At 38.1% G+C, this 23961-nt stretch overlaps 1 protein-coding gene across 5 annotated transcripts; it reads right to left on the bottom strand.

Annotated features, from left to right (window-relative positions):
- Positions 1-137: 137 nt before the first annotated feature.
- Positions 138-22646, bottom strand: bpifcl (BPI fold containing family C, like). Of its 5 annotated transcripts, XM_043248939.1 has the most exons (17): positions 22558-22630; positions 22135-22245; positions 21663-21769; positions 17860-17971; positions 17591-17719; positions 14399-14551; positions 12750-12813; positions 12601-12610; positions 12283-12374; positions 11924-12100; positions 11593-11652; positions 10444-10611; positions 10101-10168; positions 7236-7278; positions 7063-7126; positions 2202-2278; positions 138-2099 (listed from the first exon to the last, which is right to left on the bottom strand). In XM_043248939.1, the coding sequence occupies exons 3-17, from the start codon at positions 21757-21759 to the stop codon at positions 2016-2018; spliced, it is 1398 nt and encodes a 465-aa protein (XP_043104874.1). In that variant the 5' UTR covers positions 21760-21769; positions 22135-22245; positions 22558-22630; the 3' UTR covers positions 138-2015. The 5 variants fall into 5 exon arrangements, 4 of the variants coding, with proteins under 4 accessions (XP_043104874.1, XP_043104873.1, XP_043104876.1 ...); XM_043248938.1 differs by lacking the exon at positions 22135-22245 and having other exon boundaries at positions 22558-22645; XR_006251792.1 differs by lacking the exons at positions 138-2099; positions 2202-2278; positions 22135-22245 and adding an exon at positions 8851-8921 and having other exon boundaries at positions 22558-22645.
- Between the last annotated feature and the right edge of the window lie 1315 nt (positions 22647-23961).

The raw sequence follows: 23961 nt of genomic DNA, 5'->3' as shown, positions 1-23961 counted from the left end.
TTGCAAGAGTCAGACAATCTGATTTCAACCATTAAAGTTAACTTATTTATATAACAACAACTGCTCTTATTCTAGATAGGCTGCATGGATGCTCAGGGAGACTGTGTCCCGAACAGAACTATAACGCCAATCCAAGCTGTAAGCAAATTGCATTTTATTCAATAGTAAAAAAAGAACACACATAGCATGCTTTTAAAAATTAATTAAAAATTTAAATAAAAATTTAAAAGATACAAAGCATTTAGTTTAATATATGTTAGCAGAAGTATAGCCAGAGATGAAATACGATTAGTTAGAGCTGTGTTGTACTGACTGCTGTGTGGCAGACGCAGAGAAGAAAACATCTTAAGAGAAAGCCACGGAGAATGAAAATGGAGCACTTTATATATGGGGCTTCTAAGGGAATTTCCCAGATGCATGACATCAGCTGACTTTGGGATGCACCTGGTGGCTATAAAGAACTGATGCACCTAGGAGAGAGCCAGATGCTGATTTTGTGTAACAGCTTCTCCAGTCTTGGCGACCTTGCCATTGATACCTCTGTACAACTGAGCATGCAGATTGAATACCTTTGTTTTTATTTCTATTTTATACTAGTATTTTAGTTGTAATATAGTTTCAGTGTGTGTATATATATATATATAGGCTAAATATATCTTATTATAACCAAGACATTCGCCTGCCAAAAAGACGCTGATCTCTAGACCCGAGCAGAACACACCAAGTCTTCTGTGACCTGTCTTGTAAGTATAATTTAAATGCTTATGAGATAGGATCGATTTACTTTTCTTAATATGAGTATAAACAAAATAAGGTAGAAGGTGCATGTGATTTAGCATAAAAACAATATTCTATATACAGTATCTCACAGAAGTGAGTCCTCAGTCCTCACATTTTTGTAAATAATTTATTATAACTTTTGATGTGACAATGACACTTTGCTACAATATAAAGTATGATTACTGTAACCATGTCCTATGCTCTGACGAGACCAAGATAAACATATTTGGTTCAGATGGTATCAAGCATGTGTGGTGGAAACCAGTTGAGGAGTACAAAGACAAGTGTTTCATGCCTACAGTTAAGCATGGTGGTGGGAATGTCATGGTCTGGGGCTGCATGAGTGCTGCCGGCACTGGGGCGCTACAGGTCATTGAGCAAACCATGAAAGCCAACATGTACTCTGAGATACTGAAGCAGAATATGATCCCCTCCCTTTGAAGAATTTATCTATCCAACCAGGTGCCCCGGAGCAAAAAGGGGTTGTATGTTTTTACAGTTGTTCTCAAGATTTCTTTGTTTGTCTGGCATGGGTATTTAAGGGTAAGTTGCAAATCAGTTGTGTGTATATAGCCAGAATAAGCCTGTAATGTGATGTGTCCTTTTACAGAATGCACATTAAAATCTTTGACCATGCCACTGAATTCTTTTCCTTGGGCTGATCTAGACCCTACACGGAAAAGGTGATGGACTGGCCAAGCATGTCTCCTGACCTAAACCCCATTGAGCATATATGGGGCATCCTCAAATGAAAACAGCCTTGTGAAGTCATCATGGAGGAATGGAAGAGGCTCTGGTGAGGGTTGGATATGTGCTGGAAAATAATGGTGGTGATACAAAATATTGAGACTTTGGGCACAATTTTCACTCAACAGTGTACTCACTGTTGTGGCCAGCTGTTTAGACATTAATGGCTGGGTGTTGAGTTATTTGAGGTTACAGCAAATTTACACTGTTATATAAGCTATATAATCACTACTTTACATTGTAGTGTGTCATTTTTTTAGTGTTTTCACATGAAAAGATATAATATTTTTAAAAATGTGTGGGGTGTGCTCAATTCTGTGAGATTCTCTGTGTGTGTGTGTGTGTGTGTGTATTCAATATGTTAATTTATTGTCACAGAACACAGAACAAATCATCTTCCTCTAAAAGCTAGCTATAAGAAATCATGCCAACCTTCTTTGAAAGCCAGATTACTTATGTAAGCAAAAAGACTCCAATGAAGCGATTAATTACAGAGGTTGAGGCCTTGGGACCTTAGTTTTCATTGAGACTATCCAAGAATCATCAACATCAGTACAAATTACCACAAAGCCCTGAAGGAAAGTCGCAAAAAGTAAACAAGTTTAGACTTTACCACTGAGTTGCACTCTTTTAAATAGAAAGCAAAATTCAAACTAAATAGTGATAGTACTTACATTTTTTATGAGCAATTTAGAATTAATCAAATTAAAGCTCTGCAGTGTGGGTAGTAGAAAGCCAGTCTTCAGGTAATCTACAATAAAGTTAGTAGAGTTAGTAATTATCAGATAATTCAGAATTAGTATTAATATAGTAATTATCAAATATTCCAAGACATTCTAAAAGTTAGCAAAATCTGCAGTTTTCAGACTTATTTCAGACTTAGGATATTCCAGACTTAAAAAAAAAAAAAAAGAATTACAAATTGTATTTTTTTCAATAGTAAAAAAGCATAGTCCATTTGCAGCTGTAAGAGTCATAAGAGTTATGAGCTTATGATATTTAAATAGCAATTTTAATTACTGTGTCTGTACCCTGAACAAGAAAATACAGAAAACGTCCAAACCAAATTAAGAATAACAATTTAATTGATGCTCAGCAAATTGGTTTATAATACAGAGAAAGAAATGATAAAAAAAAATTGGCTTATTGAAGATGATGAAATGATGTATCAGAAAAAATGATGCATTCAGTTGCTCCTTTACTCTTAAGAAAGATCAAAGAAAACAGTCTGACTACATGGTATAATAACTCACATCCTAAAAAGAGCAACCTGGAAAATGAAGGTAGTTGGAGGAAAACAAAACCAGCAGTATTTTGTATAGCTTTGCGGGAAAGTACCCTGTCCTACAGCAAAGCATTAAAAACTGCTTGAAGATCCTAGAAAATGTTGTATCCTCACATTTATATTCTCTTAAAGAAAAATTGTATCAGTGAGGATTTAGACATTACTATAGTGCTGAGACTGCTCCCATTACAGTTACAGTTACAAATTACCTGATTCTATCATCTGATCATGGTTCATTAGTGCTACTGAAACACTATGGACCATAACATTCTATTTAATAGATTAGAAAACTTTCTTTGGCATTAGTAGAAGTGCCTTAGCATGGTACTTATCTGACCAAAATCATTTCTTAACAGTAAATGAAGAGGTATCATATCGGTCACAAGTGTATGGAGGACACAGTATGGATCTGTCATTGTTGTGTTAATTATACTTAGCTCCATATTTCTTAATGCTAAACTCTTAAAAGTGTTTAATTATCAGAATTAAAAACCTCACATGTAATAACCTAGAACACTGTCTACACTTGATGGCTGATCCCTAGTGAAGATGTTGAATGTCTTCAACTTCTGTCTTTGCTATGGTTGGAATTGATCTGCTGTTTTCTTCTGTCCTGGGGAGAACAATTATGTCTCTTAATTAAATAATGAATGATTTGAATGTAAAATTGAATGTTTACATTTTGGCGTTATACTGTCATTTGATACTGTTAAGTGCTTTGACACAATCTGTATTGTTAAAAGCTCAATATAATTAAAGGTGACTTAACTTGATATTAAATATATATAATATAATAATAAGTACACATAATGTGTAGCAAGGACACCTTAAAATTAAGTGTTATCGAATTTAATATCAATTTATGCAGTATAACATCAAATTAAATGTCTAATACTTTGGTTATTTCCACTGAAGAGGAGGCAGAAGCAGACTCAGAAATGGAGAGCACACTACAATATGTTTATTAAAGAGTCTGAAATTATTACAGAGTCTGCTGTCTTCTTTTTAATTTTATATTTGTAATAACTGACTAATTTATATTAACAAGAACCCACTCTTATAGTGGCCTTTTTTTGGTTTGAGCCACTGCCCCTCAAAATGTAAAAAAAAATCTAATTTGTGCACTACAAAAATGTTACTTTTTTTTTTTGAGATAAGTCCTGGAAGTAGATTTGTGCTATATTTATTCGAAAGAGGTGTATGTGTGTATCTTTACAGAAGCAGTGTGGAGAGACGCTTCAGAAACGTGTGGCGTGGCTGGTAGAAACACAAGCATTGATTAGAGTGTCCACAATACCTTTAGTAGCGGTACCTGAGCCTCACTGCGCCACAGATGTGCTGTGTAAATTGTCTAAGCATGATTTTTTGCGAAATTTACACATTTCCAGTCTGTAATAATTAGCCATTTTCATTTGCGCAATTTGAAGGGGTATAGAAACACAGCTAGTGAGAGATGTTGAACAGGTGAAAAGTATTTAGTTAAAATTAAACTACTGTGCATAATACCACTGTGGTATGTAAAAAAATCTTCACAGGCTAATAACTCATAAGACATGGGAAATGCAGTGGCAAATGGACTTTGCTTTTTTCATTTGGAACCTGGCAGTCATTGTGCATTTGTGAAATAATAATCCAGTATTTGTAATTGCATTTGCATAACATCACAATTTTTGAGTCAACATATGGAAAAAGCAATTGAAAATACAATTTGCAATTCCTTGTAAAAACAGTCCTTAGTATCCTTCCATACTTTTCTTTATTTGCTTCAAAGAAATCTATAAATACATTAATACTTTAAATAATGAAGGTAATAAATGTAATATCATTATGAATTTTTACCATTTAATCCAAAACGGCAAAATAAATATATACAAAAGACAGGCAGGTAGGTAGGTAGGTAGGTAGGTAGAACAGACAGGCAGGACAAAACTCACGTAGGGACATTGACGATCGGACAAACGGAACTGAAAACACAGGACTTAAATACACAGGGTTAAATGACTAAATTAACTACATACAGCTGATGACAATGACATAATTAACATGGAGGGAAGGCAAAGGCACAGGGAGCACATGGCACCAAGAAAAACAAACAAAGAGTCCAGAGAGCGTGACATTACATCTATCACGGAAGGTGCGTCACCGCACCTAAAGAGGAACAAAAACAAAACGACTGGGAACTGGGGATACAGGATCTTGGGAGGAGGTTCCAGTGGAGGACTCCCCCAGCAGGGGCAGACAGACAGGAGTCCAGGGAGGAACAGACGGAGGGAGGAGCCAGGGAGGAGACAGGAGGAGTCCGGAGCAGGAGGAGATCCAGAGCCCAGCTATGGTGGTTCACGGTGGAGCCGACGGAGGAGGAGCCATGGAGGAGGAACAGCCATCGACTTACATGGTGCCAATTGGCGCGGCGGAGCAGGTGGTGGAGGAGACTGAGGTGGAGACGGAGAGCCGAAGAGCCAGGGTGACGACGTCGGCGCTGGAGGTCCAAGGCGACGCCGCAGGCTTGTGACTGACACGGAGACGGGGGACGGGAAGGACGCGCGGCGGAGCAAGACACTGAGGACTGAGGTGAAGCTGGAGGGAAGGAGGAGCCTGGCGGAGCCGGTGGGATGGATGGAGGGCGAGGCGGCCGAGGAGAGGAATCCGAGGCGACAGATGGTCGACGACAGACCAAGGCGGAGCCGGAGGGACGATGGAGCCTGGTGGAGCTGGTGGACTGACGGACACGGTGTAGAGGAGGGAGCTAGGAGCCCAGGGGGAGCCCGACGGGTTCAGCCGAGGAGGAGTCTGGGTCTCGGAGGCAGGACGGCGCAAAGGGATCCTTCACCCTCGACGGCGATGGAGACCGGCAGACCCGTGGCGAGCTCCAGTTGGAGAGCTGAGGATGAGCGCAGGGGCTGCTGGGATCCATCGGCGTGCTATGACCAGGGTGGGAGGAGAAAACTGGAGCGCACGTGGCGCGGGCACTGGAGGGAGCGCGCGCGGGCGCCGGGCACTGGGGAGCGCGACGTGGCGCGGGCACTGGAGCGGACGCGGAGCGCACGTGGCGCGGGCACTGGAGCGGGGCGGCTGGGCGGAACCAGCGGGCTAACGGGGCGGCTGGGCGGAACCAGCGGGCTAACGGGACGGCTGGGCGGAACCAGCGGGCTAACGGGGTAGCTGAACGGAACAGGAACTCAGGATACAGGGAGGTGCCCAGTCTATGTCCAAGTCCATATCGCCCAGCTCCTTTTGCAGATCCAGCAGCCCCAGGTGGATGATCAGCTCATCCTCAGCCGATGTGCCGTGGGCGGAGCTCTCACTCCGCGCTCTCCTGACAGACGGCTGACTTCATCGCGGTGAGCTCCGTTGCTGGCTCGCGCACCTGGTCTGACGTGATCGGCTCGGGTCCTGTGACGCTCCACGGCTCTGTCGCTCTCTGTGACGATGTGTCCGTGGTCGCGCTCGACTCCGCCCCCGTGTCAGCGGTGGGCTCAGGCTGGGCTCGACCATGCGGTGAAGGGATGGGCTAGGCTCTGATCTGGAGTGGGGCTGGTGTCGTTATCCTCCAGCGCAACCGTCATTGGCGAATTGCAGGACACCAGCACCCACTCGATGTAGGCGGCGATGCTCTCTCGAGGGCTGTCTCCGGACAGCTTCGCTCGTGGGGAGTAGTCGAGTCCTCGGAAATAAAGCGAGCAGAGGAAGCTGTCCGAATAGCGCGAGTCATTCGCGAGGGCGAGGAAGTCCATTGTGTAACCCTCGAGAGAGCGATCCTCCTGCTCCAGCAGGAGGATGAGGAAGTTGGGGTCGTCGTAAGGGGAATCCATGACAAACAAAAAAAACAAAAAAAAGGAGGGAAAATACGCCGCTATTTACTTTTTTAGGTCCGATCGTACTGTCACGGTCGCGCTTTCGCGGGACGAAGCACTCGAGACGTTAAATGAACTTAAAAGGGTTTAATCCAAAACGGCAAAATAAATATATACAAAAGACAGGCAGGTAGGTAGGTAGGTAGGTAGGTAGAACAGACAGGCAGGACAAAACTCACGTAGGGACATTGACGATCGGACAAACGGAACTGAAAACACAGGACTTAAATACACAGGGTTAAATGACTAAATTAACTACATACAGCTGATGACAATGACATAATTAACATGGAGGGAAGGCAAGGCACAGGGAGCACATGGCACGGGACAAAAACAAACAAAGAGTCCAGAGACGTGACAGAAGGTAATAAATGTAATATCATTATGAATTTTTACCATTTAGTTTTCGAAGTACAAACGTATTTACTGCAATAATTAACATTTGCTTGAGCTTGGCAGTCTGTAGAAGAAAAGATAGCACCAAGAAAACATAACATGTTCATCTATCACGAATATCACCAAAATGAATATATTAAATGATTAATTAATTTTATTTCCTAAGGTCTCACCTTGAAATCACCAATCTCAGATGATCCAAGAGTCAGCGTCAAACTTGATTCAGCATTCAGGGCAAACGAAAAAAAACTTACATTTGAATTGTTTAATTGTTATTATATATAAGATACTTATATAGTTATATACTTTTACACATGCACATAAAACAATAAAACAAACAATAAAATGTTGGGCTTAATAAATGTGCGTGTGAGTGTGTGAGTGTGTGTGTGAGTGTGTACACACAGAAGTACAGCTAGGGTTGAGAAACATCAAACTGGTTTGGCAAAGGCAAAATATAAGAGTAATCTTAGCGAGAGACGTCGAACAGCAAACATTATACAAAGGGACAAGACAAAGAAAAAGACACCAGGCAGAGATCTCTACACAAATGAAAAACACATGAAAACTAGGCAACAAGAGAAACGCTTCGTAGAGAGGAAACTCGAACATTGGCTTCAAACACACAGGGCTTAAAAAGACAACAAGCTAATGAATGAGTCAATGAATATCCATGCTAACTAACAAAAGCCCTTGAAACAAGGGAAGCACAGAAACAGTGGGAAAGCAACATTTAAAAACAAGAGTCCACACACACCTAGACAGGGAACACAGGCTAAAATCATAACAACTGAATATCAAATCCCTTTCTGCAAAGCACTTTATATAAATGATTTGATCAATGATTGAATCCTATGTTTGCTTTGTTTGACAGAAACCTGCCTAAAATCAAATGAATATATTACTTTAAATGAGTCTACCCCCCCGAGATTACTGCTATAAAAATGAGCAACGTTTAAAAGGTAAAGGGGAAGGTGTTGCTACAATTTATAACAATATTCTCAATACTTCTCAGAGGGCAGGCTTTAAGTTTAACTCGTTTTAAGGTATGGTGCAGCATTTAACATTATCTAGAGAAACACGTATTAATGATAAATCCCCTGTCATGTCTGTACTGGCTACTGTATACAAGCCACCAGGGCACAGCACAGACTTTATTAAAACATTTGCTGATTTTCTAACTGAGCTAGTACTGGCTGCAGATAAAGCCTTAATTGTTGTAATTTTAATATCCTTGTTGATAATGAAAAAGATACAGTAGGATCAGCATTCGTAGACATTCAGAAATCTATTGTGGTTAAACAAAACGTATCAGGACCTACTCATTGTCGAAATCATACACTAAATCTAATACTGTCACATGGAATTGATGTTAATGATGATGTTGAAATTCTGGAGCAAAGTGATGATATTTCAGATCATTGTCTAGTCTTGTGTGAATTCCAATTAGCTAAAACCATAAACTCTGTACCTTGTTACAAGTATGGTAGAACCATCACTTCCACCACAAAAGAGTGCTTTTTCTACCTAATTTATCTCAGTACCCTAGAGCATCCAACACTGCAGAACAACTTGATGATGTAACAGAAACTATGTACTTTCTCTTTTCTAGAACTATAGATACAGCTAATAATCTAACTCTGTATACCCACTTGCATATGAAGTATTTATATGAATGCCATCAGTTTGTAGCATTAAATGAGGAGGTATCATATCATTCACAAGTGAAATATGGAGTACCTCAAGGCTAAGTACTAGGGCTGTTACTTTTCACACTTTACATGTTACCTCTGGGAGATATTATCAGGTGACATTTCACTGCTGTGCTGATGATACTCAACTCTATATTTCTTCACAGCCTGGTGATACACATCAAATTGAAAACCTTACAAAATGCATAGATATAAAAAAAACTGGATGATGAATAACTTCTTAATGTTCAAATTCTGCCAAAATGCCAAAATACTAACACTTGACTATTGTAAAACTGTAAAATCAACTATAAAACTATTTTCCATCCCAAAATTACATTCAAATTATGACCTATGCTCTCAATGTCAAATACAGTCTGTACTGATAAAAGCTATATAGCGGAGACAGGACTGGGGCATCTGGGAGGTGCCTAACACATGAAACATAGGACAAGCATAGGCCTGGAGGGTGAAACCTTGATGGACTTATACAATAGAGCAGAGGCAGTGGCACACAGAGCCATAGCGGCCCAGGCGAAGCTTGGACTCTCCAGGGCGAAGCAGATGAAGCAGAAGCCCACCAGGGTGACAGTTCATAGGTGGCCTCCATGGCCATGACAGGGCAGGATGAGGACTCAAGGATGGCCTTCATAGCCGTGACTAGGCAGGAGGAGGATTCAAAGGTGGCCCGCATGGCCGTCACAGGACAGGATGAGAGTTCGGTGACAGCCTCAATGACCACCGCAGGTCCATTTGCGAGGCTTTATTCATAGACATGGTTGAAACACTCAGGGCTGAGAGAATGGCAAACAGAAATGGCAGAGGCAAAACACAAGAATAGTCCTGGGTACAAGCGTGGGTCGATCGATGAGCAAACAACAACTGAAAGGGGAAAGACAAAGCAGAAATCCAAAGCAAAGAACAGGTCGATAAATCAGGGAAAGCAAGACTAGAACAAGGTAATACTTTGTAAGACTTGTGAGACTTTGTAAGGTCAGTACTCATGGGGACTGAATCACAAACAGGGCTTTAAGTACACAAGAAAATGAAAAACAAGGGAGAGGAGCATGTATTAAAACCTACCCCAGTAGTGGAGTAGATTGAAACAAAGGTACATCATGAATTTGACATCAGATTATAAAGGCTTTGGTATTCTTGCAGAGGTTTGCATTGGTTCCTTTAGCAGTAATCAAATGTGGGTTTGAGCACTCTAGCTCATATTTCAGGGGGTTACAGATGCTTAAACAAAATGTAACCCGGTGACATATATGACATATATTACAGATTGTAATTTAATTTTTTTATTATTAAATTAACTAATAGGCCTATAATATCAATGTAACTCACTTTTTCATTTTAAATGCTGCAGTAAGGTGTTTTTGGTCAATCTGAGCACTTCCACTGAAGCTTGCATCCTGAAGGGGGAGTGTGAGAAGAACACTTAAGTTATTAAATTGTAAAATGAATTGCTGATTCTTTTCATTAATCACATACTGATTGAATTCAGTGAATAACACTTTTGCAGCTTCTATTTTATAGCTTGTAGCAGGTGTTATCAACTAGCATTTGTAAAGTTTGTACAAATATGTGCAACTGAAGTTGTAACTGTTACTGAGTTCCTGTTTGTTTGTTTCTTTTGTTTGTTTGTTTTTGTTTTACATTATTTTGTGGGTCCAAACACAAAACTCACCACATCCAGTCTGAAAAGAGGCACCAGCTTGCCATCAGGTTTAACAACTGAGAACTTTCCTGCAGCCAGTACATTAACATCTATCGCCCCGGAATTAAAGGAGAATAGCGGTGTCTCGCTGGCATATATGAGTACCTCCATCTCCATGTTGGGATATAATGTGGACAGCTGAACAATTTTTTAAAGAAAGCAAATTAGTCATCCTGATACTATGAAACATGCAACAGACAGAGACCAGCACATGTCCTGGGTGTAGGCCTTTTTAATTATGTTTCTCAAATGTTGGGACGTTTTTTAAATTTTAATAAAATGAAAAATAAGTCTTTCAAATCATGTCAATCACAAAGTCAATATTTAATTTTCAATAGAACATAGAGAACATAAATTTTTAAACTGAGAAATTTTTCAAGTACTGAAAAATCAAAACATTTTTATAAGAGGAGAATATCTACTTAAATTAACTGACATCAGGTCTGTAAAAAAGATGTCTTAGAGTGGTAGAGTCTTTGAAAAATAAAGATGGACTGAGGGTTTCCAATATGTGAAAGAATGCATAAAAAGATTGTGGAATACTTTAAAAACAACATTCCTCAAAATTAAATTGCGAAGTCTTTGCAAATCTCATCATCTACAGTGCACAACTTCATCAAAAGATGTGGGTGTGCGTAAGGGCCAAGGCCAAAAACCTTTGTTGGATGCCCAAGCCTTTAGGCTCTTAGACGACACTACAACACTCATCAGCATGATTCTGTCATTGACCAATTTGGCCCAGGAATAATACCAGAAACCACTGTCAGTAAACACAATTCTCAGTTCTATCTGCAGATGCCAACTAAATCTCTATCATGCAAAAACTGTTTTGAAAGAAAGAAGAGATGCCAATGCCAAACCTGTAGCAGGCATCAAATTTAAAATGAGCTCATTTTATACATAAAATGTTAAAAAAGTTTTTTTTTTTATGTTGTCTATGTTCTACAACGAATAAAATATTGTAACATGTGATTTGAAATTCTTTTAGTTTTTATTTAATTTTCATGCACCCCCCCCATACAATCACATACATTTATTTGATAGCATAACAGTTTCTAACAGGGACTATGCTTAAAAATGCTGGTGTCACAACCTGTACTGTACATACAGTATACTGACCTGAGGAATGAAAGCGCCAAACTGGCTGGTATTCAGATGAAACGGTAAATTCTTTGGTATCTGTGATTGACACATAAAATAAGATGGCTGAATTAGTCACTTGATTAATAAATCTCTTTATTTTAATATATTTGTATTAATTAATATATATTAATTAATATAATTTCTATTATGTTCGATTTTATACTATTATAAATAGTTTAAGGTACTCTTACAACACAGACGCCACCCTTTTCTTATGTTTTATTTTTGTATGTATGTATGTAGGTACATAAGTATTTATGTATTTATTTTCTGTCTGAATGAGAAAAGCTTATTTGTATTTCCTCACCATGCTGTCATTAATGTTGATTTGGAGAACCTCAGAGCTTAGGTATGCATAAGCTGCAGAATTTACTAGGAACTCTGACGCAGCTAGTGAAAGCATGTAGTTTTCCTCAAACTGAAAGTCAAATTTGCTTGGAAAGAAAGGTGGTTCAGATGGAGAACTGTTGCTGTAAAACTCACCCTGTCACAGGAACATTAACTGAAAATCACTGGCACGTAACAGTAAAAATTCCAAGAAAAGTAAATAAAATTTGTAAGACATTATGTACTCGCATGCTAAATATATTCAGAAAATAAACCCTTTTTTATGAATGTGATTGATAAGACAATTTTAATTATTAATACTAAACTAAAATTCCTTACCTTCATGTCTAACTCAAAGCTTTGATTTGTCACAGCAGGGGAGGATGTGAGAAGGACGCTTAGATATACATACTGATCCATGGATATGTTGACTAGACAGAATTAATTTGAGCATGATTTTTGTGTTGCTGTAACAAGTCTTTTTCCAATGATTTAGCATTTAAATTTGAGCAAAATGATTCACATTAAGGTGAATCTCAAAAGAAAAAGGCTTTTTATGTTTTTTAATCACATTTCAAGTTCAGGGAAATAATTCCACACAAAATAAAAATTATTTTTTCTTTGTGTTATATGTGTATGTATGTATTCGGCCATTACCGGGTATTTCCTGTAAATTAATCTCCAATTCATTGATTGCTTGTTGAATTGCTGGTTGAAAGAAAGAAATTATTGAGACAATGAGAAATATCACGTGCAGCAGCTAATGGTGTTAATTTAGTTAATCTATTTTAGGAAAAAAAAATCACCTTCATGTGTATCATTTTTGAGATCTGTCCACTAAAATGGCTTACAAATGGCTGGAAAAAAAAGCTGCAAAAAAACAGAAGTGTAAATGTTGATTCTTACTACTTTAATAGCTTGCTGATACATACAATAACAACAGGCATGACCACTCTTGGCTAGTCCCTGGAGCATCCGATCATACCAGTTTGATTAGAATGTTCAGCGAAATGATTAATGATTGATAAGAAATGATTAATGATGCTCCTGAGCCACTACACGAAGCAGAAAGAGCATGTGAATTACCTCTGTTAGTCTGTGCATCTATCAAAAGCATTTGGCTTATATCTCTAACGTTAATCTAATGATAATGTCTCTAAAGTTAATTTTCTTCATGAACAGCATTGTTGTTACCTTGCTTGTGAGAAGTTAAGTTGTTTTAAGTTTATGTTATGGATAAAATCAGAGTAGCTCTAACATTACAAAACATAACATTAGTTTTTCACTGGCATTTCTATTTGACTTGTACATCTTTGAGCCTTTATTTAGTATAAGCAAAATACTTCTGTTAAAATCAGATTTGTAACTTGTAGTGTAGTGGAGTAATTTTCACTGCAAGGAATCTGTACTTTTACTCAGTTATGGTTTTCAGGTACTCTCTGCTTATATTTTAGTTTGATGAGGGAACCATGAAAACAGCATGAACTGTGAGAAAGAATATTCCAAAATGATAACGAAGCTAAAGAAACTGAGGGTGAAGATGGTGGACTGGAGCACAAGGTCTCTAACATCCATCAGCCCGATGATGTCATTAAGAAGGAGTGGAAGAGGACTCCAGTGTCAAACTATGAAGCTCTGGTGAACTCCATGCCCAAGAAGGTTAAGGCAGCGTAGGAAAATAATGGTAGCCACACAAAATATTGACACATTGGGCTCGATTTGAACATTTTCATTTAGTAATTAATATCTAAACTACACTCCTGTTTGAAAAGACATTAAATATTAACAAGTATGAGGGGTGTACTCACTTCTGCGAGATACTATATCTATCTATATTTATATAGGACATCAGTGAACAGACTGCAGAAGCATCACAGATTAGATTTCTTCACAAAACCAGATCAAAGTCACAAAGTGGACCATCGCGAACCCTGACGCTTCTCTCTCAGAAAAGCACCCTCCTTATCTCCTTCAAAGACCCAAAAGCAGTGATAAGTAATCAAATTACAAAAACCTGCGCAAACAAAGCGCTGCAGAAATCCTCAAAGATTAATACCACACAACAGACTTCAAGATCATGAGCCTCTTCCATGATCTTCCTATAACCAGACAATATCAATTCACTGGCAAATGAATCCCAAAGACATCATTATCATCACCATGATTCCCTAAGACAAGCCAGAAAACCCATTCACAGCTCAGCAAAACGCAAGTAACAAATAAGGTTCCAATCCCTTGCTGAAAATAGTTAAAGATACAAGTAAGAACAAGTAATTAATTTATTTATTAAATCTAAAAAAAATCTAAAAAAATCTATAATACAAACATTGTGGCTCTGGTGTGTCATGTGGCAAGCATGTCTTTTTCCATAGAAGTAGTAAGATGCAGCTAACAGAGACAAATATACGTAGATAATTGATAATGTGAAGAAGTTTCTTTTTAAAACTGGTCATACCTAGCACCTCCGTGGAACTGAATGTGCACACCTCCTACGTTATCACCACAGAAAATGGTGTTGATGGAGAGACGGCCAGCATCATCCTGTAACTCCAAGATGGTTTTGATTTTGGTATTGTACACAGCAAGATCAAGTGATCCACCATCATGTCTGCAATCATAAAGCAAAATACAATCTTATGACAAATTGAAAGAATTATATAACGTCTTAATGTTGCAAATGTCATATTAACATATTTTGTTGAGATATAATGTACATTTCTAAAATTTAACATTCAGCAAACAGACACTAAATACTATGTTCATCATGATTCTTAACTTGCCAGGTATAATGACATGAATAGAAGAGTTAGCTTGTTGAATATAGACATATGAAACCTAAAAGAAATTATAGCAAAACCATAAGTAACAAGCAAAGATAAAATATAATCAGATCTCTAAGGTTTCGTAGTGTAGAGTGTACTGTACCATAATACTGAGACTAGGCTCGCAACGTCAAATGCAGAAATATTAATTAGTACATTTATGACCTTGGGGTTAGATTATTGTAATGCTTTATTGGGTGGTTGTTCTGCATGTTTGATTAACATCCTTCAGCTAGTCCAAATCACAGCAGCTAGAGTCCTTACTAGAACTAGGAAGTATAATCATATCACCCCAATTGTGTCAACACTACATTGGTTATAGATTTTAAAATCTTGTTAATTAATTATAAAGCCCTGAATGGTTTAGCTCCTCAATACTTGATCAAGCTCTTATTACGTTATAGTCCAGCACATCCGCTGTGTTCTCAAAACTCCAGCCTTTTTATATTACCTAAAATATCAAAATCTGTAGGTGGCAGATCCTTTTCCTATTTAGCACCCAAACTCAGGAACACTGTTCAGGCAAGTATACATACTCTGACATACTCTGTCAGTTTAAATCTAAATTAAAGACACATCACATATTTGTTAACTGGCAAAAAACATGGATATTTCAAGAAGCAGCTCCTACTTATTTTCAGAAACCAAAGAGACAAGCAACTCTACATTCATCTTGCCTCTGCACATCTTCTTTGTCTACGTATATCTGTGTGCACGGTAAGAACCTTTTGTGCTCAAGTGGCTTTTATTGTCATTTCAGCTACATATAGCTGTGCGTTACATCGTGAAATGAGACAACGTTTCTCCAGGACCTGGTGCTACATAAACTCACACAACACAAGGCAAAAACTCATATAATGAGCTAGGACAATAGTGTTTTAACCACATGTGCAAAATGTGCAGACTAGTGCAAACACTAAGGGAGTAAAGTGCAAAAACCAGTGTGCAAACTAGTGCAAACAGTGCAAGGACAAAAACTGTGCAAAAAGAACACAAAACACAAGACAACAATAAATAAGTGCAAATATCCGCATGAAAAAAAGAGTGTGTGTGAAGGGTGTGTGAGGTTGTGTGTTATTTTGTGTGCTTTGCAGATGCAGCGTGTGGTGTAAATGCCTGTGATGGAGGGCAGAGAGACACCAATAATCTTTTCAGCTGTTCTCGCTATCCTCTGAAGGGATCCTCTGAGTGACCAGGTGAAGTTATCCGCCAGATGAACATCAAGGGACTATGGTGTTGAATGCTGAACTGAAGTCAATGAACAGTATTCGAATGTCCAGGTGTGAGAGGGCAATATGAAGGGTTGTGGTGATGGCATCGTCTGTAGAGTGGTTTGAATGATATGCAAACCGTAATGGGTCCAGTGAGGATGGTAGCTGTGACTTGATGTGCCTCATGACAAGCCTCTTGAAGCATTTCATCACAACTGATGTGCGATGGGATGATAGTCATCGAGGCAGGAAATGACAGACTTCCTAAGCACTGAGACGAATGTTGTTGTTTTGAGGCGTGTAGGAATGACAGCGCTGCTCAGCGAGATGTCGAAACGGGGGTCTACTGCCTCCCCACACAGTCGTCATCCACTCTAGTGCCTTATCAGTAAGCAATGAACAGACAAATGAGATCTTGTTGTCGAATTACAAACAGTGTACGTTGAAGAAGTAAACCCAGAGACTGACCCAATTACTGTAAAATTTTTCAGGAAACATTAGACAAGGATTCATGCTGGTTGTAGCAATGGAAGTGGGTTCTAGGTTAGGTGGTTGTACTGCCTGCAAAGTCTTTACGAGTTCCTCTCTTAGCATTGTGAGGTTTTGTAGTTGGTGATTGTATGGTTGGTGAGTGTCCAACTATTGGGCTTGAGAGGATAGCTTGGTGGTCGTTTAATGGCAAAGTTTTCTTTAATGAATCGTCACTGAAGCTGGGATCCATTTGCAGCGTTATTGTCAATAAATCAATCTGTTCACAAAACAGAGCACAAAACATGCAAAAGATAGGAGCAGGCAATAACGTGGTCAATCAGCAAAGCAGTGTTCGGGGCGGGCAGCAGACAAACATGAAAGTATACTTCCAAGTGGTCAAGGCAGGCAGCAATCCAGGAGCATAGTCAGAAAACAGGCGTGGGTCAGTAGGCAGGCAGCAAACAACAGTCAAACGATAGGCAGGCAAAGTAAAAACAGGAATTAGTCCAAATACAGGGAAAACCACTCAGAAATGTTCAATAGAGTCTTTACTTTATTACAGCTCTGTGTCTATACATTTATCATTATTATTATCCTTATCATCATCCTCATTATTATAAATGCCGGCTGTTGATACAAAGAATCAGTGCCAGTTTGCTTCACCAGAAATTGATATTTATCATGGTGGGATTCAAAGATGCTCTTCTACTCACACTGTAAAAAGGGGTTATCTAAGATAATGTATCAGTTTGAAACAGCTTGACAGTTTTCTGATTATCTGCAAGAAATTTTACTCACTGGAAGTTTTATTTTGTTTTTGACAAAACAATTTAACTGGTTGATTGAAAAGTATAAGCTTGTTCATAATTCAAACACAATTATTGTATCTCAGAGTGGGTGATGAATTCTCTAGTTCAAAATGACAATGAATAATGTGATTTCAAGAAATGTAAGTAAAAAGTATTTTTAAAAGTGTTCGCAAAATAAAATATTCATAAATTACAGATACTTTAAAAATACTTTTACTGTTACTGTCCACCACTTATAGACTGTGTAATTTGCTTCCAAGATCACCTGAACAGTGAAACGGATATGATTGCAAATGTTTTCATTCTCCTTTCAATGATTCACTGGTGCACTTACATGATGCCAAACCGCGTTGTCCAGTGGCCTTTGATGGCTAATGAGAGTTGACTGACTTCTACTGATACACCTGATCCCTTCACAAATTCCAAAGATGGACCTGACATGCTGCATTGCCCAATATGCATGCTGAAAAAAAGAGTTCATAGTTTATGAAATATGTTTCTTTGTGTATATGTGTGTGTGTCTGTATACTTAAATATTTGTTCATCACGTGTGATGCATTTATTCATTTGGTTTATTTGTTTGTCAGTGTAACATGTACTGACTTTGAAATGACATAGTCCACAGTGCCGATGCCAATGTCCACCCCACCCCGGACTTCTGGGATTTCAGTACTCTTCAGTTTGCTTTGTATCCAAACACCCATCATTTCAGACACTGTACACATAAAGAGATAAACATATACAACAACACATTTTTGACATTATCATGAAATACACACATGTTATCAAGTCTTTTAAAAAGGCAATTCATTACTGGCAAAATGAAAACAGGATTCCAGTGGCAAACCTGCAAATTCTAAGATGTGAACAAAGCAAAAGATGTCAGGTCCTCATTCCACCCTCAAGAAAGCACAAGTTCCTTAATCACTGAAAAGCTGTCTTTCATTCAGTTTCTCAAAAAAATCAGCCATAATCAATGAATCTGTATACAGTTAATCTCTTACTTGCATTACCTCAACACTTTGTTAATTTTAATGAGAGGATTTACGAGTGTCCAGAAGTCTGGACTGAACGAGAACACGCACGTTTCGAGCGGTGTGTGAATTCAACTGGCTACAACTGTCAGCATCCTACGTCCTGCAGTTGGTCTCCTTGCCTCTAGAGGCCCCTGTTTTCCATTCTGCCTTATTTCTTCCTTGTGTTTCTTTGTTGGCAATATCCAGGTCACCTGTGCCTTGTTTTCCCTTGGGTATTTAAGTGGGTTTTTTCTCCTTATTCTTGACTTGGTTTTTGAGTCTTGAATATGAATTTCCTAGTTTGTTTCATCTAGTCCTTCCAAGCTACCTCAAGGAGTTTGTGGTTATCTCTTTGTTCAGTTCACTGGTTTTGTTTTCTCCCCATGTGGAATTTTTTTAAAGTGGTTGTTTCTATTGTTGTTTCCTCTGTTATCAATACATCACTCCAAGAAAAACCTTTGTAGGATTAGTTTTTTCTCGCAAAGACCTCCTTTTTTTTTAAATCTACATTGTCTGGAGTTCTGCTTCGAGTGTGTTGTTTAGGTCCAGCATTACTGCCCTTGTGGCTAAGCAGTAATTCTTTTGATCACCACACCAGAGACCTGAGTTCAAGCCCAGTTTCTGATGACAACTAAAGTGATTTCCTTCTGCGTTATAGAGTTCAACAGATATGTCTGTGATTTGTTACAATGTTGAACACAACTGTGTTGTCCCTGAGGATCTTGTCAAACTATTAGAAATATTTAAACAATTTTTGCTCGTCCTGATAGTTTGTTGTTATTCACAACTTTTTTGTACTCTGTTTTTAATGATTTGATTCTCACTTTGATTCATACAACTCAGATACTCAGATACAGATACAACTCCTGCTGCTTTCATCCTTTAAGAAATAATTTAAAAAACTCTTTGGTTTCTTTTTGTGCCAGAATCTTTTTTTTTTTTTTTTTGGATGCTATCTTCCATCCATATACTTAACAAAAGTTTTGTCTCTGTCTTTGACCACACAACACCCGTCTCCGCAATTTTTAATAGTCAGATGTAACTGTTATGTAACTGAGGTGACGTGACAGACAACTAGTTCCCTATCTGTAAGTCACTACGAGTTATGTCGTGATGACAGACTGGGGTCTTGCTTGGAGCCCTGATTAGCTCTGATTAGTGTCTCTGCATGTTTTTGTCATGACAGATGCCTTCATGCTGGGCTGGTGCACCATGGCAGCCTCAGGATTCTGGACAGGACCCCGTCTGCTTTGGCACATCAACTGCCAAGAGCTGTTGGCAGTGCATTTGGCCTTGCGGCACTTCCGGCCACTGCTGCAGGGCAAGCACGTATTGGTCCACATGGACAATACTGCAGCTGTCTACATCAACCCCAAGGGAGGTCTATAATCACGCATGTCACAACTCGCCCGCTATCTCCTCCTTTGGTCAGACGCGGTTCAAGTCACTGCTCAGCATCCACATGCCGATGCGCTTTCATGACAGGAGAATGGCGACGATCCAGCTGATTCGATTTGCCCAGATAGATCTATTCATTTCTTGCGAGTCCTCCCACTGTCAGCTATTCTTTTCCATTCACTCAGTCTAGAGTTCCCTCTATGAGGCAAGCTTCTCGCAGAGAAGACCCCTGAAGTTGAGTATTGCTTTCCTGTCTGCAAGAAAGGTTGGAGCGTAGACTGTTTTCACCCTGAAAGTTTGCAATGCTGTGATTGCAGCCCATCACAACGCAGTTGATGGTCGGTCTTTCGGAAAGCATGATGTCATCATGAGGTTCTTGAGGGGTGCCAGGAGGTTAAATCCTCTATCATCCTGGCTGGGCTTCAGAGAGGTCCAAGTATTTTTGGTGAGTGAAAAGTGCCCTTTATTCGGGCCAGCCAATTCTCACGTGGTCCTGAGACCCCAGCCTGGATATGTGCCTAAGGTTCCCACCGTGCCTTTTTGCAATCAGGTGCTGAATCTGCAAGCACTGCCCCCAGAGGAGGCAGATCCAGCCTTAAGGTTGTTGTGTGCCATTAGAGCTATTCACCATAACTGTTGCTTTACATAAACCAAAAATACCATGTTATTTTAATTTTGTCATTTTGTATGTTTAAGTGTGTGTAGTGTCTCAAATCAGCTTAGTAACAAAGGGTAGCCTTTGTTTGACACATTTGACACTTAACGAGATTACAATGCACCATAACTAGAAATGAATGTGTTAATTTTCTGTGTGCGCTATTTACATTGTGTGTAGGTGTATGTAATGTGTTTTTATGAGGACAGAAAACGTAACATTAGTTTTGGATGAATGAAACAATTACTTTGAAATAAAAACTGTACAGAACATCATTGTGTACGAAAGTATACAGTTTATTAGGCAATTTAGCACTTTTTTCATATTTTACCTTAGTTTTGAATCGGTACTCTGTATCGGGTTATACTGAAGCAAAAAATACAGAACAACATGTCCCTTTGGTCACATTTTTCAGTGTTTTCTAGATTAAGAAAACTCCAAGGCACATATCTCTTGTCTTTTAGTAAGGGAGCTTGTGAGAATTGGAAATGGCCTTTGCCAAGATGTTCAACTTAATATATCCTCCACATCTGTGACTAAGGTACATGACACAAACAATGTAAATGCTATACATCCTTACTCACTCAGAAAAATGTGTCATGATCAGGTTAAAAGACAAAATGTATGTTATTACAATCCCAAACAATACTGAAAGGGACCTATAATTTTTTTTTTATTTAGAGGCTAATATTTAAGTGTCTAGCACTTGTCTTTTTTTATTGTCTCTCTTTTGTTTGAATTGCAGTGATGAATGAATTTTTTCCTGAATATCCATACACTGAGACAGATACTTGGTCAAGCTGACATTCAAAAATAATAATTGTAATCCGTTTGCTTTTCCACACTTTATATTATTATAAAGATTATATGACGATTATACTGCACATGTGAACTTAGTGTCAGTGTTGAGCCAAAAATGTGCATTTAAAAATATTAAAGTATTTCAATGACAATTTTAATTTATGTTTCCAATAGTGAACTATTAACCTCTGTTGTAAGGAGTTATATATAATAAAATATGTATCTAAAACCTCTGTTAAATCTCATCATCTGTTTATCTGATCATCTTCAAGCACAACCAAATACCCAAGCACATAATCATTATACTTTGTATTCTGTAATTCTGTAATTCAATGTAATGTAGACTTTAATATTAATATACTAATATATTTGTAGTATACTTAATAAATGCTTTTAAAATACATTGCAGTATATTTATTTTTCACCAGGGTTCATAAGTTATAAACCAAACAGATGTGAGTTTGAGTTTGGAGTGTAAATTATCTTTGCCAACAAAGCTGGCTTAGTGTACTTTTATGTGCGTGTTATGAACTTACCATCTCTGAGACCCTTTTCTGACAGAACAGCTTTTAATGCAGGATAATCTGCATACGTTTGCGGCAGGATCATCAGGAAAAGAAATATCAGCTGCATTGCTCAACTGCTGTTTTGTAAAAAAAATATTGTATATATGAGATTTATGTGTGTTTCAGCTTCTGACATAATTTGATATTAACACAGTATGTATTGTCTGCATCCTCTTGTCTATTCATTCACTCCATATTATTTGAACTGACACTGCTTTTAGTAATATATAATGTGTGTGAAATTCGTGACCTTGGCATTGTTAATAAATAAATAAATTATTCTGCAAATGTGTCTAATGTCAGCTGCATCAAATCACTTCCTTAAATTACAGAGAAGTGAAATTAAGGTCAGAACACATCTGCTTATTTGAGGATCCTGCTCAGACAAATATATAAATATAGCAATGTGTTTATGAGCAAGCCATATTTTAGTTAGTCTTACTGTCAGTTTGCTGGCATTCCAGTAAATTTCTTTTAATTAAGAAACTTTTCCTCCAGAGGGTTGGATATTTTGGCTTTTGAGTAGCACAGCAGCACAGCAGCACAGCAGAGGCTATTTCAGAAGTCAGTACATTTATATTTATTGACTGAAAAGATACTATTATTTGAAGTAACTAACAGAAATGTTAAGGCATACATTTCATTAGCATATTAATTTTTTGAAAAAACGAATCCAAGACCTTGGCATTCTAATCTACCAATTTGAACTAAAACATTAATCTTTCATATTTTTATATTTATAATCTAATATTCATATCAAGAATCCAATAAATAAATAAATACTTAATAAGATAAATAAGTATAATAAATAAGATTAATTGTAAATAATACTAAAATATAAACATCTGAAATTGTAAGAACATACCTCACAATGTACCGAACAGCAAAGTGTTTGATAGAGAAAGTGTTTCTGTGTCATTGTTTCCTCAAATGCTACTTTAATAAAAGAACTCAACCCTCTCAGCAGGGCGGGGTGTTTATTTTCTGCTTTGTGAATCTTTAAATATTAAAGGATGAATACTAGATTAATTTTATTTTTAATAATAATAACCCTAAAGGCAGGACTTTGGTCCCTGGTACATACATGGTACTTGCATGCAAAAGCGGGTCACACAAGGCACACCTATAGTGTATGTACATGGTAACAAAAAAGAAACATAGCTGTACTAACAGATCTACATGCATAGTAATTAGTTTGTACATACAGACAAGTAAAGGTGAGAGCGGTTACTTACAGGTAGTGCTAGTACATGGTACCTAATTAGATACTTTACCGTACTTACTAATGTAGGCTATATACATGGTAATATATAGGAAAAGTACAAACATGTACGTCTCTTATAAGACAAATTACTGTGCATACTAATAATATACTGTAAAATATGTAGCAACCACAGTAAAAATTGGTAACAAACATAATACATACTATACTTTGATATATATACATATGTGTAGTACGCTTGGTAAGTCAAACACTGTTTTTCAATTGCTTGTGTAGGACTGTTAATGTTAAATTGCTCTCCAAAGCAGTGCTTACAAAGTTTGAAGAACTGGTTATTCCTGTGTAATAAAATGTCTCTTTCACTCCCAGATAAGCAGTGTGTGACTTATTGTCCCACAGAGCACTCATGGACCCACGGCACCTAGGAGATTGAAAGATTGAGCACGACGAAGCCACAGAGCACCATTCACTCGTATTGTTCAATAAATCCACCCTCTGGGGTCTTTATTTGAGCTCTCCTTGTCATGTGATTCTTCACCCTGTCACTATATATATATATATCTTACCCACACAATCTATTGCCATTCATGTATGACTGCTAAGTACATCTGTGTTTCTTATTTGTTACCATGTGCATATACTTCAGGTAAGTTCCTTGTGCTACCACTCATTTGTCTGCAGATACCAAGATATTTAAAATGTACCAGCAAAGTACAAAAAATTATAAACTGCATGCAACTTGCAAGTATATTTTAATGAATTTGACCATTCAACCCATAGTTCCACAGTAATATACACAGTAACATACTTTAAGCTATGCAGCAGTAGAAAGATAAGTAAAAGGCTAGGTAAATTGTCTGGAGTGGTATTAGTGAAAACAACATTTACTAATAATAGTAAACCACCAAGGTTTAAGAGTGGATTTAATTATAAAGTGCATATCTATTACCTATAAAGTACAGAAATTACCTATAAAGGCGATGAATGGTTTAGCACCTCAAGACTTGAGCGAGCTCTTATCACATTATAGTCCTGCCCGTCCGCTGC

Source organism: Puntigrus tetrazona, chromosome 9 (genome assembly GCF_018831695.1).
Source record: "Puntigrus tetrazona isolate hp1 chromosome 9, ASM1883169v1, whole genome shotgun sequence".
NCBI classification, from domain to species: Eukaryota; Metazoa; Chordata; class Actinopteri; order Cypriniformes; family Cyprinidae; genus Puntigrus; species Puntigrus tetrazona.
This window is presented reverse-complemented; position numbering and strand designations above follow the sequence as displayed.

Coding starts and splice junctions, on each gene's coding strand:
- bpifcl (XM_043248938.1), bottom strand. CDS start 21,759: ATGCAGCTGATATTTCTTTTCCTGATGATCCTGCCGCAAACGTATGCA. Junction 17,720..17,859: donor GTGGACTATGTCATTTCAAA/GTCAGTACATGT, acceptor TCTTTTTTTCAG/CATGCATATTGGGCAATGCA. Junction 11,653..11,923: donor TCAACATTAATGACAGCATG/GTGAGGAAATAC, acceptor TGTCAATCACAG/ATACCAAAGAATTTACCGTT.